At 38.6% G+C, this 19,120-nt stretch overlaps 3 protein-coding genes across 3 annotated transcripts; 1 reads left to right on the top strand and 2 right to left on the bottom strand.

The window, feature by feature from the left end:
• Positions 1 to 149: 149 nt before the first annotated feature.
• LOC130729632 (peptidyl serine alpha-galactosyltransferase-like) lies at positions 150 to 6,539 on the bottom strand. Its single transcript, XM_057581442.1, has 8 exons — positions 6,108 to 6,539; positions 5,786 to 5,956; positions 4,420 to 4,663; positions 4,035 to 4,235; positions 3,367 to 3,842; positions 2,108 to 2,272; positions 1,694 to 1,937; positions 150 to 1,324 (listed from the first exon to the last, which is right to left on the bottom strand). The coding sequence occupies exons 1-8, from the start codon at positions 6,401 to 6,403 to the stop codon at positions 728 to 730; spliced, it is 2,394 nt and encodes a 797-aa protein (XP_057437425.1). The 5' UTR covers positions 6,404 to 6,539; the 3' UTR covers positions 150 to 727.
• Positions 6,540 to 8,511: 1,972 nt separating this feature from the next.
• LOC130729631 (succinate dehydrogenase [ubiquinone] iron-sulfur subunit 2, mitochondrial-like) lies at positions 8,512 to 14,268 on the bottom strand. The gene is made up of 2 exons (XM_057581441.1): positions 13,381 to 14,268; positions 8,512 to 8,971 (listed from the first exon to the last, which is right to left on the bottom strand). The coding sequence occupies exons 1-2, from the start codon at positions 14,055 to 14,057 to the stop codon at positions 8,800 to 8,802; spliced, it is 849 nt and encodes a 282-aa protein (XP_057437424.1). The 5' UTR covers positions 14,058 to 14,268; the 3' UTR covers positions 8,512 to 8,799.
• A 2,279-nt stretch (positions 14,269 to 16,547) lies between these two features.
• LOC130729630 (protein LOW PHOTOSYNTHETIC EFFICIENCY 1, chloroplastic) lies at positions 16,548 to 19,120 on the top strand. The gene has a single exon (XM_057581440.1). It carries the CDS (start codon positions 16,729 to 16,731, stop codon positions 18,943 to 18,945), a length of 2,217 nt encoding a protein of 738 aa, XP_057437423.1. The 5' UTR covers positions 16,548 to 16,728; the 3' UTR covers positions 18,946 to 19,120.

Here is a 19,120-nt window from a genome sequence, read left to right as displayed (position 1 = left end):
GTTCCCTTGCCTTTGCAAAGTTTATTGATTACAATCATGTTTCAAGTGCAGTACTCCTACAAGTTTGTAATAATAGATCTAAAATAGTCGGCTCGCAATGCACATAAATAGCACCACCATTTTAACAAGAGTCCTGAACAATAAGGAAGGATCATAAAAAATGTTACAAGAATGATAAAAATAAAATGTCATAACTCATAATTCACTCGGTCACTCACATCATCCTAGCTGAACACCAACCTTTTTTTAAATTTGAAGGTGTATGGTTTCAGTCTCTCGTTCTATATTTCTTTCATTTTATGATGTCTAGTTACAAAATAGTACAAGTACTGTCAAACTAAACAAAAGAACTAGTGGTAGACAAGCAAAATCCCCGTAAATGTGAGGGCACATGTTCAAACTCTGGGAAAGACATCTGTTGGGAGGGACTGCAGCAGTTTCCTGAACAGGTTTGACAAAAAAAACTAGAAAATAACTACAGAAGTGCTATATCTATAGGAAAATTTCCCAATCTTCAATGCCATATGAAATATCAAATGCGAGGTCTCCTGAACGTGCAGGTTGTCTTGATTTGTAGGAATGAAGCCACACGCCACTCTCAATTAACATGGCTTTTTTGTGATCACTAGATGGTAGTCTTAAATTCTTACCATCTGGCTTTATACCATAAGAATAAATGAAGCAAAGATTGTACATCAAGCCTCGGTCAAGTCCCCGTGTATCCTGGTTACAAGTTTCTTCTCCTGCTTCTGAGGTGTTTCATTTTCATTCCTCTTCTTTTATGACCTGAATGCACCACAAAAATGATGACCAGGAAACCAAATCCAGAAAATGAACATAAAAATATCACCCAGAACCTGAAAGAACTAGGTATCCCTATCCTATCTTTAGGGACAGTTGTCAGCCCCTCAGAATCATTTGCTGACATATGATTGTTTTTTGAATCAAATTTTCCATTGAAGTCGCCAAATTCCTCTATCTTGTCCCCTTTTGATGTGGATAAGGAACCTGCTCTGGGGCACTCTTTTCTCTCATGATGCAGGTGCAGTGCTTCATTCAGTGTCTTAACACATTCAATACTGAGAAGATTTCGCTGGAAATTGTCTTTATCATCATGATCAAGTGTTGAGGGGTCTGGTGGTTCTGGAAACTTGGACCAGCATCTGTTGACCAAGTCGACATCTCGCCACTCTGCCTTGTTAAAACTCCAATTCCCAACACTGAATCGCAATCCGTAGTGAAAGACTCTATATTTGACGCCTGGTTCATGAACATATCCTGGGTATGTCATGATCTCTCCGTTTATCGTATGCCTTAATTTCAACTGCATCAATACCATTGCAAGTTATAACAGTGAAATCTTTTCATAATTTAAGGAGAATGTAAAACTATAGGTAATATACCAATACACAGTGCGACAAACCATGTTATACATAAAACAAAGCATGGAGGATGGGATTTTGAGGTCATTACAATCAACAATTATTTATGCAGCCTATAATCACATTCATAAAAATGAAGCATAAATACATCCAGAAAGGAAGCCATATCCAAGTAGATTATATAAGAGTTCAAAACAACAATCTAAGTTTTTGTGCTGCTTTGTCGATCCTCAATGCTTGTTCTTACTTCTTAGATGAACAGGTAATCAAGTATGCAGAGTATACATGATAAGAATATAAAAACAAAATACCTCTGCTGCGCCAAATGAATAACCATACATCTCGCTAATCCAACCAGATTCATATATGTCTCCTGTTATATTTCTGGCAAAATGAGCTCTATCAGCCCGAACCTCCTCAGTCTTATGCAGCCAGAGTAATGCGAATTTCCGCAGATCATCTATATGCATAATGATTACACCACCAACCTTGTCACAAGCATCAGGATGGCTAGTATGCAATTTCGCAAGCTCGTTGTCACAGCCAATAAGGTAACTGGCAGGTGAAGAATTAAAAAAGAGACAACAAATGAGCCATCATACTGCATATGCAAGACAAAATCAGCAAATACATGCATGCATGCATCCATCAATACTACATTTACATCAACAACAACTAAACAACAGGTTTCACAAAGATCAATCAAATTCACCAGGCGCGCTTACTCATAGGGAGTTGAAACAGGCCTGCCACGTTCAGCTTTGAATTCCCATGGTGTAATTGGGCCTCTCAATATCATATCAGCATCTAGAATCACTATGAATTCAGCATCAGTATTGGCATGATTGAGCCAGTGGAGGACCGCAGCTGGTTTATTTATCGCTGGATACCTGGGGAAAAAAAAAAAAGATTCACTTCCTTGCCTAAACTCTAAATAATTCATCTACATAAAGCATTTAAAAGTGATAGGTTTTGAGTAACTGCAAATAAGGTGTTGGGGAGCAAGCTATTTGTATATCAATTAAACAAGCAACACCAAACATAAGACAATGTTGAATTATAGAACTATACCTGAATATGACACAAAAGAGTAATTTTTATTGTAAACAATCAGTCTCGGCACAGATGCCCTAGTATCAACACAACAGAGACGGAAAAAAGTATCACAAACAGAGAACAATTCTCTACCTGACAAGGTATTCAAGAGACTTGGCCTATCCCTTCTCTATCTCTCAATACAATTGATACCCTCGTAGTACTCTCCTTAACAGCCTTATAACTACTCTTCGTGTACAATAACTCCCAAAAAGTTACGTCAGTCATTTTGTTATTTCTATACAGATTAAGGCTCTAATTCACTAAACTCTTTCTTTAGCAGAATTGGAGGTCTGGTAGCAAAAAGCAGTTTTATAGATTAAATAATCAATGAAGTTTAATGCGAGCCCCACCGACTAAACCCGGTTACTTATATAGAATATAATTATCACATCCAACTGCTCTAGGCCAGACAAGTGGGATTCACTTATTCTAATAGGGAAATAAAGTTGAATGGAAGTATATTGTATTAAGACCTTAAGAGATTAGAAAGAACACTTCTAATGGTAATCAAACATATTTTAGTTTCCATGTTAGCAAGAACACAGGACCAAATAGAAATAGAAATCAGAGTAAAAAAGCAATTGAGAAAGAAAAGATCGACTAAGTCAGACAAATAGTTTGACCATGGCTAATATAATTTCAGATGAAATGAAAACTTTATCATGGAAATGAGCTCATCAAAGTGATATGCTTTGAGCTAAGTTAGTTTAAGATTCTAGAAATGTTAGTCCTTTGATCATTCCATGCTTTGACTTTGTAATTACTAATGTTGACAACTAAGTCCCGAGTGTCACTCAATAAATGTCTACCAAGAAATGACATGTAACTAACTAAGAAGGTAAACATAATTCAATTAAAAATTGAAAGAACACACACACACAATTACCAATCTCCTGTTAATGGATGTCGACTCATAGAAGGGACATAATGAGTGGGGGCCAAGCTATGGCCCTTATATAACTTCAAGTCTTCATCAGAGCAGCTGAGAAGTCTTGTGATATTTCCTGGCTGTCCACTTAAATGGAAACTGTGCATAAGTCCCACCGTCTGCCAATCAAAGTATGGAATGCATTCTGTGGAAAAAATAGTATGGATTTTAGGGTATAGCCTGGAAGCATCATGACCACCGTTTTCTTGTATTGGATCCCCCATCATTTCTAGAGTAGCAGGAGTCGCATGTTTTGGTTGAGTTAGTTTAGCAAAGGTTCCACTTTTTAAATAGTTCAAGTATTTAGACCATGCTGGTTTAGGGCAGCCATTTGCTGCATGATGTAATAGAAGACCTTCATTCAAAATGTTTATGCACTCTATACTTAAAAATAGTCCTCGCCGTAGATTATGATCAGTTTCCAACACATTTACCTGCAATATGAAACTTTCCAATTTGAGTAAATCAAAGGAAAATCTGATGTATGAATAAATTCATGGGAAAATATATATGCTTCTATATAAATATAAATTGCTTCTCCTACAAGACAACTATGCCATGGATAAAAGAAATCTGTTTCTCTACAAAGCACAATTTTGATCCTATAAATATACAGGCTTACATACCTCCCTAGGATAAGGAGGTTTAGGAAAGAGCTTGCCACACTTATAAATGATGTCATCCTCATCATGGTCAGCCTTACTAAATGACCAATTCCCTACACTAAATGGCAGTCCATAGTGAAGAAGAATTGGCTCAACTCCCTCACGAGGAGCATAACCTGGGTAGATCATCAAGTTATCATTTATCTTGTGTCGTAGCCCAACCTGTGAACAGCAGAAAACCCCAAGAAAATGATTGAATAGAAGAAGGAAAAAAGGCAGAACAATTAGTGAAAGTTAAAGTTAAATAAGTTCAAGCACTGCAAATGAAGTGCTGGATTATTAGAACCATGTAAGTTACCATGTTCTAATGTTCAAAATATATAAAAAAAAAAGTGAATAAACTCACTTCTGCAGCACCAAAAGAGTATCCATACATCTCACTGATCCATCCTTTTTCATATATGTCACCTGTTATGTTTGCTCCCCAGTGGGCCTTATCTTGCCGCACTTCTTCTGTTTTTGAAAGCCACATGGGTGCTAAAGCTCGCAGGTCATCTATATGCATGGCCAAAAGCCCACCAACTTTGTCACAAAGTTCTGGGTGTTTCGTGTGCAGTTGAGCCAAAACATTGTCACAACCTCTTAAGTACCTGGAGAAGGAATTTTGTCATGATTCTACTGCCACCTCAGCTTCTCCTCATCTCTTATTTTTATGCCACATTTGCGAAATCTAATCATTCTTAACTCCTCCTTCATTGTCTTTTTAATTACTCCCAATATGGTTATGTGGCCACACCTTGAACTCACATTAAATACAAACATTAAACTCATACTCTCAATACTTTTCAAATTATTTGACAGAACCTTCTCTGTACATGTTAATCCTTTTCCAACAATGAAAAGTAAATAATAAAACAAGAAAATGCATAGAACCCTCACATTCTCAATTTCATTTTAATTATTTGATATACACTTCCCTTACTCCCTAGTCTTGCAATGAAGATAAAAACAATTTTCCTTTCTTAGTCCCAAAAGTAATAAATGAGTAGAACCCAATAATCTAGTTTACAGAAGAGTAGCCTATTAAATTCACAAAACCCAACAATTCATTATAGGTTGAAAATGAGAATATTTAAGTTTTCATGTAACTCTAGGCAATCCTATTAAATATTTTGTAGTTTGATTTATAAGTTTATATCCATTGGTATATACTTTCATTTGCAACACGCTACTTTCTGTCTTCTAAATCCGACGTCTTTGACATGCATATTCTGTACTTTTAATGTCAAACTTCAAAGCTTTCTAATACTCCACCATAATAATGAACCTTCAAGGAAAACATTCAGGAAAGTCTTGAATAAGCAGTGGACCTGTAGCATTATTTTGTGTAACATCCAGTGAATATAGAATACAAGATATTTGTACCATTTTAATTTTAAGAGATTTAGAAAGCAAGTTTCATAACTTGATCCAAATTCCAAAGTCAAAAAACAGAATCTGTTTAGTGTGGGTTTCAATGAAGTCCATGTTCTCTAACTTGTAACTATATTTCAGTTCTCAACCTCTCTATACCCAACAAAAATATTTGAAAGAAAACATTAAGGTCAAGCAAGATAAATGAAAAGGCTTAGACATTCAAAATTTCTATTTATAGTTTATTCATTGCCAAACATAAAGCTTCACTAGCTCAATTGCATGCTTCCACTGGGAGAATGTCTATCCTTACCACTATAGCACTCAGAGTAATTAAAATAAATAGTATTAGTGAATACCCATAATAAGCTGCAACAGGCCTTCCTTTCTCTGCACCAAGTTCCCAAGGTATAATTGGACCTCGGATTATCATGTCAGCATCCAGAATGACAACAAAGTCTACATTTTCTGCATCTTTACTATGTTTGAGCCAATATAAAACCCCAGCAGGTTTGTTTATTGCAGGGTACCTGCATAGAGGACAAAATTCAGATTCTACCCCCATATCATACCAAAACGAATTCCACTTGTGTAATATGGTACTAATTTGTCTTATTTAGCATAAAACTCCAAAATGGGGAATGACAGATATCAATACAAAATTTGCAACACAGATTTTACCAGTCACCAGTTGTGGGGTGTTTGCTCATTGAGGGCACCTCAAAAGTAGGAGCTAAATGCATCCCTCTGTAACTTTTCTTCTGCTCATCAGTACAACTGAGAAGACGAGTAATGGGTCCTGGTTGCTTGGCTTTCCTATAGCTATGCATGAGTCCAACCGTTTGCCAATCGAAGTAGTTCTGACATTCCACCGAAAACAGCGTGTGCATCTTCCATGGAGCTTTTTTAGCCGAAACAGTGCAAATGGCCACACCCACCACCATGACCACCGACCACAGAATCAAGAATTTCGCCATTGTAGCAAGATTTCAAGGTCTGGTTTTGTGTGCAAGATCTGATTCAGTTGGATTTGGAGCCATGCGATTAGCACAGAGCTTGTGTGAAAATGAATAGAATATCCAAGTCAAAATGAGTTTTGTGTTAATATTTATAGGTGACTAGTGTAAATGAATGTTTTTCTTTTTTTGGAAAATGGAGGGGCTAAGCCCCATAGTGAATGTTTTGTGCTATTTTTAATAGTAGTCCGGGTGCCAAGAGAATATGAGAGGTCAATTTAGAGGATTACTCCTTAGGTATAAACAAGGCATAGTTTCATTCACTCAACTAACCATTGAGAGATGCTATTAAATGGGATTTTGGATGACTTTACTAAACTTTCTAAGACTTTAGTTTGACCATGATAAGACAAATCTAATCAAATCTTCAGGTGAGGGAGTTTGGTGACGGGAAGGGGCAGGGCGCGGGTAAAGTGTTGGGCGTTCAAGGCGGTGGCTGGTCGTGATTTTGTCGGAGGTTGGCCTGCATGTTAGTACTCCGGAGCTTAAGTCAGTGAATGCATGATAACTAAAGTGAGTATTGACATGGGAAAATTGTTACCTCTAAGAAAGGAGAATGACCCCCTTATATAGTGGCCAACTTTGACTGTTCTAGTATGAGGTATGAGCCATCGGGTACGAGGTTTCGTATCGCTTCTCTTTGTCTAGCGAATAAAAGACTAATCGGTTTGTTGGGGGTCGTTTGATCGTTTTGACCTTGACTCAATCACATGCCTCTACGGGTCTTTGCGTGTAGGTTTGGCCCTCCTTGGGCTACCAATGTTGGTTGTGACAGCCCATTGATGGGTCTCGATGTGACGGGGTTTGATTAGGTTTAGAAGGGCTCAATTAGGCATAAGGTGTGGGATGTTGATTGAGAGTTAACTTTCAAGTCTTGCGAGCAACTACTCGTTCTCACGGGTCTACCCCTAGTCTTTCGATCCTAGTACTGCAGTTGGTCATTAAAAAGTCTTGTTTTATGTATTAAATAGTTCTAGTTTATTCATAATCTGATGCAAACTAGGTCATGAGCCTAGTAAAACACGTGACATACCATCTAACCCAACCAATTGGAAGATTTTTTTTTACATATCTATTATCCTTGATGTTCCAAACCACATTGGCTAATAGCCCAATAGTAAATGATTGTATGGTAAAATTAATCTATGAGTCCATATAGCTTATTAAGTTTTTAATTAAATCCTTGTGGTTTCAAACATTTTAAGCACGAACATTTTATAATGAAGTCCCTATCCACTAACATTGTCCTAACTCTCTTTAATAACATTATATGTATCTTTCGTTGGGGCATCATACTCAATTAGGTAGGATTGTTATAGGCAGCAAAACTCTCCATCTAACTATTAATGTAGTTGCAACTTGCAACTTGCAAGCCCCCTCACTTGAACTCAAGTCTAGTCTTGTGATTAAGCTCGCAGCAACTAATCCACACCCTAGTTGGTTTAATTTATTAATTCAACATTACAGCCCCATTGAAGCTTACATGTCAAATTCTTTTACTTCTACATTTTGCCTAATATCAAAGTGCAGCATCTCAAAATTTTGGATAGAAAAATGGGAGACATAAAAATGGAACATTGTTACTTTTTTATTGTCATATCTTTATTCTTTTTCCATCATCTGTCGCTATTTGCTTGAAGGAAAAGCAGCTTAAAGGAAAAGTATATTCATTGTGTCTTAGGTGAAGTAGATAGAGGGAAGAATAGTTAAGAATTTGAAAGTTATTGTAATAGTGAATTTTTTTTTGGACAATCATATAATGATTCAAAATGCTTAAAAAAAACAAATATATATGTATATATTATAATGATTCAAAATGGGGCAAAGTTGCTACTAGCATCCACAGTTCCGCACCTAAAACAAGAATCTCCTAATTTTGATATTTCAAAATATTTCCATCAAAATTAAACCTATGCTTAAACTGGAAATAATTTTGTAGGTTCCAACACCAAGAAGCAAAAATGTTAATCTGACCCAGAATTTAACACAATGGGCAAGGAACATAATGGCTGGTTACGCAGCATAAGGTGCAAACCCAAAAGAAACCTTTGGAGATAAGAGTTATAGTGTAGACAAACAGAAGCAAGCATGCCTTGCTATTTCCAGTACAGTGCTCTTATTGGAAAAGATCAAGGGCAGAGAGTATTTAGATTGTACATGTTACACAGCCAGTCAACTTATGAGATGGGGCCCTATTGGCTTTTGACATTTATTTCAAAAATAGAAGGCAATGTAAACTTTCAAACCCAAGTCTAACATAATGATCAGTTTTTTTTTTTTTAAGAATATAGCTAAAGTATCCCCACCTCCCATCAACAATTATCAAACGCAACACCATCATGCTTCTCAGGAGAATTTCAAGCTTTTGGCTGAGCTGACTTGATCTGTTGGATTTGCTTTCCAGGGTTCAACCCCTTTGGGCAGGCACGAGCACAGTTCAATATGGTGTGGCACCGATAGAGCTTGAACTCATCATCAATGGCCTCCAATCTCTCCTTGGTGTACTCATCACGACTGTCGCTTATCCACCTACAAATACCATCACATACAATATATAAGCTTTGAACAAAGGACAACCAAACTGCCAAAAGATTCTCCTTGTCATTTTCTTTCTGTTTAAATTTTTTGAAATTTTTTGTAGAAATTCACAATGCAATTGATCATGTGCAATGAATTTCATAGAGAACTGGAGATGGATCTCAATAGGTTTGATTAGAAATTAACCAACATGATTCACTGAAGTGCTGACTAACTTAAATGATGCAGTAAATACTACCTTAGTTGGTTAAAAGAGCCATTGCATGCAGGTTTGATAACAGAAAAGACCGAATTACTGTCTCATATTCTTGAAAAAATGACTTAAAAAGAGGAGCACTTCCAATAATGTCAATCGACCAAGACAAGACATTTAAATGATTGTGAGATAATATCATATTAATTTTACCCTATTGTGATTCACAGAGTGCTAAAAAACAACATTTGGGGGGGCGGGGGGGGGAATACTAGCGCAGAAAATTCATCAAAACAAAGAACAAAAGATAAGCTAAACTCCAGGGAGAAGATCCTGTTCTTCACAAACTAAAATTTAAAAATGACTTAAAAACCAATCTCTTATACTTAGCTAAAAACAAACTAGCATCAAGAACAACTCAAATTTTTTCACATCCACACTGGTCTCTGCGCAAGCTAATTTTCTCAATCTAACCCAAGCGCCCCCGCAGTTTTCCAGCAACATGAATTGAAATAATAACTAAGACCATGCTTCAAACAATTTCCTCTTCCCCTAAATGTCATGTAAGAAAACCCCAAAAAAATCACGCATAGCATGGCAGAATGAACCACAATCCTTTCTCACCCCAAACTTCGAATGTGATTTAGCTCAACAAAACAATATAACAAACCCACAGAGTTCACCAAATAGCATACTCAGTCACCACAAACCAACTTGCAGACAAAAACAAAACAACATAAAGAGGAAGTTAGCTACAAATAGAGTTAATTGTAGATAGAGTCCAAGTCGTATGTTGTAGCTCGGATAGAAGATTATATAGGTTGTATTTTATGTATTATTTTATCACCTGACTGCTTATCACTATCTGGCTTATCTTATCGGTTGTTGCTCTTGTATCTATATATACCATAGAGGTCACCATGTATCTGATACATAACAACAGTGAATAAAATAAAGTTCATTCCACTGATTTTATTATGGCACCAGAGCATGAGATCAAAGGGCCTGATGTAAGGTGGAGAAGAGGCTAAATACCTCTGTCATCAGCAACAAGGCAACATGTTCAACTTATTATCCGAGTACTTCAGATAATCCGGAAACACCACTTGTGGCAGTGTCCTCAAAGGAAACTACCGCAACTGGGCAAGGACTATGAATATGGCTCTGTGTGCAAAAATGAAGCTTGGCTTCTTCTGACGGAATGATTCAGAAGCCATTGAGTGAATCATCAGATTTTCATGCTTGGGAGAAGGCTGATTTGATGATGGTGACTTCTTGGATCATCAACTGAACAGATCCCATGTTTCATGGGAGCATTTCTCACGAGACAACAGCAAGGGTCATAATATATGGCTGGATCTAGAAGAAAGATTTGCCCAGACAAACGCATCCTGAATGCACTAATTGTGGCGTACCCTTAATCTAATTCAGCAGGAACCCAACATGACAGTGACCAAGGTACAGAAAATTCAAGAGTCTTACTGATGAGCTAGGAGAGGCGCAATCACTGCCACAGTGCATGTGTGGTGCATCAAAGAAAATGGCTTAGAGACAAGAGGATCACCATGATCATCTGTTTCTTGGTGATCTCGATGGTGATCATTTTGATTATCAAAGGGACAATACTCAACACTATTCCCTAGCCATCTTTTCAAAAGGTGTTCAATCACATCTTGAGGGAAGAGTATCAAATGATGGCAGAGAAAGGCAGGGAAACCAAGTTGATATGGAGAGGTATATCTCTGGGATACCCACGAGGCCAAAAAAGATGGCAAATATATGACCTGGAGTCACATGAGTTTCTTACCTTTTAGGGACGTGGTGTTTTATGGCCATGTCTCTCCTTATAAGGATTAAGGAGCAGGTGACAGGTCAAACTATTGAAGAATCAGGTGATAGCAAAAGTTCATTAACACTAAATACGTCCTTGAAACAGATTAGGTGGCGAATTCCCAGGAGAAAGAAGGTGAAAACAGGGAAGGGAACCCATTAACTTGCATGATGATCACAGTGAGGGGGAGATTTGTGAGCATGAGAATGCTAAATAAGTTGAACAACACGAAGAGGAGATATCTTGTGAAACCGAAGTAGTGCCAGGGAAACCACAAACCAGGCAGACACCAGCATATCTTGCGGACTATTATTGCTATGTTGCCTCACACAAACCCCCTTGCAAGTCACTGTAACAATTACACTCTTCTAGTAAGTGTTGCCCCTTACCTGACTACATATGTTATGATCGATATTCAATAAAGCACTAAGCTTTTCTTGCGGCCATCATGATGGAAACTTCATCAAATGAACATGAGCAATGCATTCCTCCAAGGAGATTTAGAGTGGAATGTGTACATGTCAGTACCCTCAGGCTACAGTGTGTCAAAGCCAAACCACATGTGTCGCTTGAGGAAGTCTCTGCATGGCTTAAGCCAAGCTTCACGAAATTCATATGCTAAATTGTCACAAAAGTATGGAACAATATGGGTTTTGTTAATCTAGTGCAAATCATAGTTTGTTCACATACACCTCAGGGAGAGTTTTCTTGGCAACTTTTGTATATGTGGATGATTTTATCATGGCAGGGAATGATGAAATTTCTTGTGACAGCTTCGAGTTGTATCTTCACATGAAAGATCTACATGCACTGAAGTACTTTCTTGGTATTGAGTTGTAACATGGGCCTGAAGGACTCTTCCTATATCGACAAAAGTACACACTTGATGAAAGTACACACTTTATGTTCTTAATGAATGTGGGGATGATACATTGCAAGCCTAGATGGTTCCTTGCGGAGAAGCACCATAATTTATTTGCTACTAGCCTACTAGTGAACCATATTCAGACCCACCACAGGATTGATGCCTCATTGGTCAACTAATCTATCTTACGATCACAAGATCAGACATCACTTATTCAGTTCACATTTTGAGCCAATTCATGCAGGAACCGAGGCAAGCTCATTGGGATGTGCACTACGTGTCCTGAATTACTTAAAATATCCCTTGGGCAAGGAATTCGTCTACCTAAAGACAATGATTTGAAGCTTATTGGTTATTGTGATCCAGAATGGGAGGCCTGTCCAATCACTAGATTATCGATTTTTGGGTATCTTATGACACTCAGCAAAGCTCGCATCTCTTGGAAGACCAAGGAGCATACAACTATTTTGTTCTCTTCTAGCCAAGCTAAATATTGAGCAATGGCTCATGCCACAAGTGAAATGATTTGGCTGTGCAACTTACTCTCTTCTCTGCAAGTCTCTTATGCCTCTCCTACACCATTGTTTTGTGATAACCAAGCTGCCTAACAGCATCAAACCTAGTATTCCACGAGAAAACTAAGGTACTAAACACATTGAGGTTTATAGTCCTTTCATGAGTGAACACTTACAATCAAGAAGCACTATTAGCTCACGTCTCTACCATACAACAACAACTTGACATCTTCACCGAGGCTTCGGCATGTTGGGAGTTCATATTTCATAACATCCACACTCCAACTTGAAGGGGAGTGAAGAGGAAGTTAGTTAAAGATAGAGTTTAAGGAAGTTAGTTGTAGATAGAGACCAGATCATTGTAGATAGAGTCCAAGTATAGTATGTTGTTGCTCAGATAGAAGTTTCTTATCTTTGTTTAATTTTCAGATATAGGTTGTTTTTTATCTTTTATTTTGTCAGCTAGCACTAGCAGTTTATCACTATTCGGCTAATCCTATCAGTTATTGCTCTTATATCTATATACCATAGAGGTCATCATGTGTCTGATATACAATAACAGTGAGTAGATTAAGTTTATTTCACTGATTTTATTTCAACACACACACTACATAATTTTTTTTCTTAATCCCCTCAATTTCAACAAGAAATTCAAAACAACAGCATGCACAATACAAGCTTCTTGACTATGGGATGCAATTGTTCAACAACATTAGACTCAGGCAAGTGTCCTAATTCCTAAAGTTGGCATATAGTATAAAGTGAAGAAATATAAATTTGGGGTATACCAAATTTATAGAAGGAAGACAAAAGACTTGGATCAAGTAAAAGACAGTAATGATGATGTGAAAAAATTCCCAGTCACAGAACAAGACAAAAACTATGCAAAATCAAACAGTTTACCACAACTAATCAAGCCAAATCAAACCGTTTACCACAACCAACAACAACCCAAAAATATTCATAAACAAGAGAGATTGAAGAAAGCATTGATACCTATTAGCGTGGAGCAAAGCAGCAGGACCAAGATAAGATTCAGGGTTCCACCAATAACTAGGGCAAGAAGTACTGCAACAAGCGCACAGAATACACTCATACATCCCATCCAACTTTTCCCGATCCTTCTTGCTCTGCAGAATCTCCTTCCCTGGAACAGGCGGCGGACTCTTCCTCTTCAACCACGGCTCAATACTCTTATACTGCTGATAGAAATTCGTCATATCCACCACCAAATCCTTAATCACAAACATATGAGGCAGCGGCGTCACCGTCGTCTCCTTCGCCTCCGACGGAATCTCCGTCAGGCAAGCAAGCCCGTTGCAACCGTCGATGTTCATCGCGCATGAGCCACAGATGCCTTCCCTGCAGGAACGGCGGAAGGTGAGGGTCTGATCGACCTCATTCTTGATCTTGATGAGAGCGTCGAGGACCATAGGGCCGCAATCCTTGAGGTTGATGGTGTATTCCTTCAGCTCCGGCTTCGTCGGATTCTCAGGGTTCCATCGGTAGATTTGGAACTTCTTCATCCGGGTTGTCTCACTGGCTTTGGGTTCCACCTGCTGGGCTTGGGTCTCCGACGCGTGGGCACGGAGGAGAGCGAGCCTCCATGGCGGTGATGATGCCGGTGAGGGAGGAACCTTAGACAACGCTTTCTTCAGCATCAACGTCGCCATTGTTGTGTTCAGAGAAACAGAGAGAGAGAGAGAGAGAGAGAGAGAGAGGGAAACGACGGCGTTTGTTTGAAATGAGAGAGTGCGATGTGATGCGATTGTGATGGAGAAGAAAAGAGGGGTGGGTGTGAGTTGTTATTTATCAAAGTGAGGGTTGCGTGGGGAATTTGGAGGTTTTGTTGGGATAGTTTTGGAATTTGAAAATTTGGGTTCGTGGTTATTGTTGCTTTCGTGTATGAATTTTGGTTTTGATGGCGTGGGTTCTGCTCCGGTGAGGACGTGGCGGAATAGGAGTCGTTGGTAGATGTGGAACAGTGGAGCCGGGAGCGTGTTCACCATGCGGCAAGGCTAACACATTGTCATTAAATGCCGCCCTAGTGTAGCCAATTACTCTAGGAAGACTTTCTAGAAAGTTTCATTAAAGCTCAAAGCCTCAATTACGGGTTACATCGTGCTCTATAAATACGTTTTGATTGTTTAATTACATAAATATTGCTTATTTTGCTAGTTCAATATTTTTCTTAAACCTTAAGCATTGGAGTCATTTACATGTACCTTATACCGATGTGTTTGATATGGTACCACCGTGTTAGAAGATTCAACCAGCACCACTTGAGATTGAGATAATCCTCTTGCTTGGAGACCTTGATCCAAGCGTTCGTGAAGGCCTCAGTCTAGCAAGATTTCATTCTTTGCGGGTTGCAGATGACATTCATGTTTGTTTCTCTAGAGAGATCCGTACTGTGAATCTTTCACAAGATTTGCCAGAGCACATGGATATGAAGTTGTTCTCCAGAAAAATTGATCCAACAAAGCATGTGGATAATTTCATGGCATCAGGGCCGGTCCCGACATTTTGGAGGCCCTGGGTTAATAATAAAAATGGACCCCTAAATTTTTTTTTGGAGAAAGTTTAATAGAAACACTAAGCCAAAAAAAAGGTCTTTTACAGCGCTTCGAACCTCTCACCACTGTTAAATAGTATACAGCGGTTCGAAGCGCTTTAAAAGATTGACTTTTACAGCGCTTTTATAATTAAAAACGCTGCAAAAAGTATTCGAATTTTTTTTGGGGCCCCTTATTTTTTGGAGGCCTTGGGCTGTGGGCCTGCTTGCACAGGCCCAGGGCCGGCCCTGCATGGCATATATGGTGTTCATATGATCTTAGGCATGTAACCATGTAAAGCTTTCGAGTGACATCACAATTTTCTCCCAAGATTTCATAGAGAGGTAGTTCTATTTATTGACCTACAAACTAAAGAAATATTGAAATTGGTTTTGCAAAGTTGTGATACACAACACATCATTCAACATGTCAATGGTGGCAATGAATCATGTCCACTTGCCAAAGTTTTGTGTTGGAGCCATGGACAAATATATCTAGAAGAAGTCTTAACTATTTCTTTCCAACGACTAGTACAAAGTGTTAATTCCATAGCCGACACAATGGCTGAAATAGGAGATTCTGAAAAAGCTCGAAGAAAACAATTGAAAATGACGAGTGGGGTCATTTATGATTTAATTTTAGGATTCAACTTATGAACATCTCATGGATGATTATAAAATATATTTTAGAATGGAGGTAAGTTAAGGTGATGGAGTGAACCAAAATTTACCAATGATGATCCTGACTACCATAGCCAATGCAAAGGTACACGGATGGATCTTGGAAGTTCCACAAACATAATGTTCCTAGCATTAGAATTACGTCATGAAGACCTAATCCCACTCATGGTTAATTTGGTCAGCTTCAAATGAGATCATATACCTCTAATGGGATATGTAAATACCAGGAATGACTTTGGGGGAAGAAACTCTGAGCAAAATCATGAGTGTTTGTTTTATAGTGGTAGATTGTTCGTCTCCTTGGATTACCATCTCTAAATGCTCTTTGAGCAGTGTTGTCCATTCAAAATCTCGTGATGAAACTCACAAATAGAGATTTCAAAGTAATTTATATAAAAGGAAATTAGGAAATCGCAAAAATCAAAGATCTTAGAGATTGAAAATCTCTTACAAGATTCCAAGAATTTGGGTGCAATTATGAAGAGGCAATGCAGAGAAAGGCTAAAACGTTAGTTTCAAAGTCGCCAAAATGAACCCTTAGCACAAGCTTGGAAAAGAGGAAGAAGTACATGAAAAATCAACCATTGCTTAGAAAAAATACGAGTGCCCTTATTTAGGAGAATAAAGGTGTTCACTTTTTACATACTTCTTTTCTCGGGTTATCTTCAACTTTTTATTCATTCTTCAGATTCTAACTTGGAACGCAACCAATCCCTCTCCATGTTTACCTAGTTGTAAGCTCTCATGCTTGCAGGGTTTAAAAGTGTTGGTGTAGACTTTTGACGACCCATTGCAACAGAATCTGTAGAGTTTAGTTTTAAATGCGACATCACAAGTGTTTATTATTTTTAATTTATTATTATTATTATTATTATTATTATTATTATTATTATTATTATTATATTTGTTGTGTTTATTATCCATTCGATTATTTGCAAACCAATGACTGCGTGGAAGCAAACTCGCCACTAGTCCCCTTTGTTCGACTCATTCCTGCGAGCCTCCGAAGGTAAGAAACCCTTCCGTGTTTGCTCCCTCAATCATTCACATGATCAACTTCATCTCCTTGTTCTAGTTGTCATTTCTTCTTTGTTCATCAATTTCTCACTATGATTCACACTATAAGCACTTTACCCTCCCAAGGTCCTGTTCCTATTGGCTTTGTTCTAAATAGGAGAAGAAGGCTGAAACTGGGTATTGTTTTCTCTATTCCTCGCTGTACTAGTTTTAGTGTTTTTCCATGTTCAAGAAATTCAGGTGCTTATGGTACTGTAATCATTTCTGGGCACCCAAAATTTGATTTCAGAAGTGGGTTTTTGTTTGGTTACTCTGAACTCAAATTTGATACCCTTTTGAAGCCAATCAAGAGTCAGGTAGGAGATTTGGCTCCACCATTGGGGTGGGGTTTGGAGGAGGAAGCTATGGGGAGTGAATTGGTTGAGGAACATGCTAGTTCTGATGAACATTTACCAGTTAATGGTGAGTCAGAATCAGAAGGTGTAAACTCTTCCAATAGTGAGGGAAATGGCGCAGAAGAGTGTCGCTGTAAGGTTGATGTTCGAGCGGTTTCCATGAGCTTGCAGGCTGCTAAGACTTTGGAGGATGTGGAGGAGATTCTTAAGGATAAGGGGGAGTTCCCCCTTCAGGTGTATTCAACCATGATTAGATGGTTTGGTAAAGAAAAGAGAATGGATACGGCGTTGATTCTTTTTGATTGGATGAAGAAGAGGAAGGTAGAAAGTAATGGTGATTTCGGTCCTAACCTTTTCATATATAATGGTTTGTTAGGTGTAGTTAAGCAAACTGGAAAGTTTGAGGAAATAGATGCCATTCTGTGTGAGATGGAGCAAGATGAAATCACCTATAATGTTGTGACCTATAACACCTTGATGGCAATTTACATTGAGAAAGGTGAATGTGACAAAGCTCTCAATATGCTTGAGGAGATCCAGAGAAACGGCGTTACTCCATCCCCGGTATCCTATTCTGAAGCCCTGTTGGCATATCGGAGAATGCAAGATGGCTATGGAGCTCTGCGTTTCTTTGTTGAGTTTAGAGAAAAATATCGTCGAGGTGAAATAGGTAGGGATGGTGACGGGGAAGATTGGGAGAAAGAACTCTCAAAGCTTGAGAAGTTTACAATCCGTATTTGCTATCAGAAAATGCGCGGTTGGCTTGTCAGTAGTGAGAACTTGAGCAACAATGTGTTAAAGTTTCTTGTTGATATGGACAATGCTCGTGTTCCACTGCCACGGGATGAACTTGAACGACTTGCATGGGCTTGTACCCGTGAAGACCACTACAATGTTATAAAAGAGCTGTACGTCCGGATCAGAGTACGGTATGATAAGATCAGCTTGTCTGTCTGCAACCATGTCATTTGGTTGATGGGGAAAACCAAGAAGTGGTGGGCAGCTTTGGAAATATATGAAGATTTATTAGACAAAGGGCCGAAGCCGAACAACTTGTCATATGAACTGATGATGTCTCACTTCAACTTTCTGCTCAGTGCAGCCCAGAAAAAAGGCACTTGGAGATGGGGTATCAGGTTGTTAAACAAGATGGAAGAGAAAGGCCTAAAACCTGGAAGTAGGGAATGGAATGCAGTTCTTGTCGCCTGTTCAAAAGCTTCGGAAACTACAGCAGCTGTGCAAATATTTAAGAGAATGGTGGAAAATGGTGAAAAGCCTACTGTAATTTCATATGGGGCTTTATTGAGTGCTCTTGAAAAGGGAAAACTCTATGAAGAAGCCCTCCGCGTGTGGGATCATATGATCAAGGTTGGGATTGAACCAAATGCCTATGCCTACACAATTATGGCTTCAATTTATACTGCACAAGGAAATTTCAGTAGAGTTGATGCCATCGTCAGGGAGATGGTTGCAGTAGGAATTGAGGTAACTGTTGTGACATACAATGCGATAATTAGTGGTTCTGCACGGAATGGTATGAGCAGCGCAGCGTATGAATGGTTTCACCGTATGAAAGTTCAGGACATCGCTCCCAATGAGATTACTTACGGAATGCTGATTGAGGCCCTTGCAAAAGATGGAAAACCAAGGCTGGCATATGAGTTATATTTGAGAGCCCAGAAGGAAGGACTTGAACTTTCTTCAAAAGCTTATGATGCAGTTGTGCAATCCGCTCAGGCTTATGGCGCCACCATCGATTTCGGTGTTTTGGGGCCTCGTCCTGCAGATAAAAAGAAGAATGTGCAGATTAGAAAAACATTCACTGAATTCTGCAACTTGGCTGATGTTCCCAGGAGAAGTAAACCATTTGATAGAAGAGAAATTTATCACTCACAGACACGACAAAGAACATAAGTAATTAAATAGATTGAAACTAGCATAGTCAAATATTTTATAACCTCTGTACATTCTGGTACTTTGCTGTAGCTTGAGCCTTTTGTATCCTTAGCTTGAGAAGGTACACGAATCACACTCATGTTTTTCTTTCACTTCTGTTAGGATAATAGAGATCTCAACACTTTCTGCGGAA

Source organism: Lotus japonicus, chromosome 1 (genome assembly GCF_012489685.1).
Source record: "Lotus japonicus ecotype B-129 chromosome 1, LjGifu_v1.2".
NCBI classification, from domain to species: Eukaryota; Viridiplantae; Streptophyta; class Magnoliopsida; order Fabales; family Fabaceae; genus Lotus; species Lotus japonicus.
This window is presented reverse-complemented; position numbering and strand designations above follow the sequence as displayed.

What these genes read in the sequence shown, in the direction of transcription:
- LOC130729632 (XM_057581442.1), bottom strand. Translation starts at nt 6,403, where the DNA reads ATGGCGAAATTCTTGATTCTGTGGTCGGTGGTCATGGTGGTGGGTGTG. An exon ending in CATCCATTAACAGGAGATTG is followed by an intron (nt 2,273 to 3,366) that starts GTAATTGTGTGT and finishes TTTTTTCCCCAG; the next exon opens with GTATCCAGCGATAAATAAAC. An exon ending in CCTGTTTCAACTCCCTATGA is followed by an intron (nt 1,938 to 2,107) that starts GTAAGCGCGCCT and finishes TTCACCTGCCAG; the next exon opens with TTACCTTATTGGCTGTGACA.
- LOC130729631 (XM_057581441.1), bottom strand. Translation starts at nt 14,057, where the DNA reads ATGGCGACGTTGATGCTGAAGAAAGCGTTGTCTAAGGTTCCTCCCTCA. An exon ending in GCTTTGCTCCACGCTAATAG is followed by an intron (nt 8,972 to 13,380) that starts GTATCAATGCTT and finishes TGGTATTTGTAG; the next exon opens with GTGGATAAGCGACAGTCGTG.
- LOC130729630 (XM_057581440.1), top strand. Translation starts at nt 16,729, where the DNA reads ATGATTCACACTATAAGCACTTTACCCTCCCAAGGTCCTGTTCCTATT.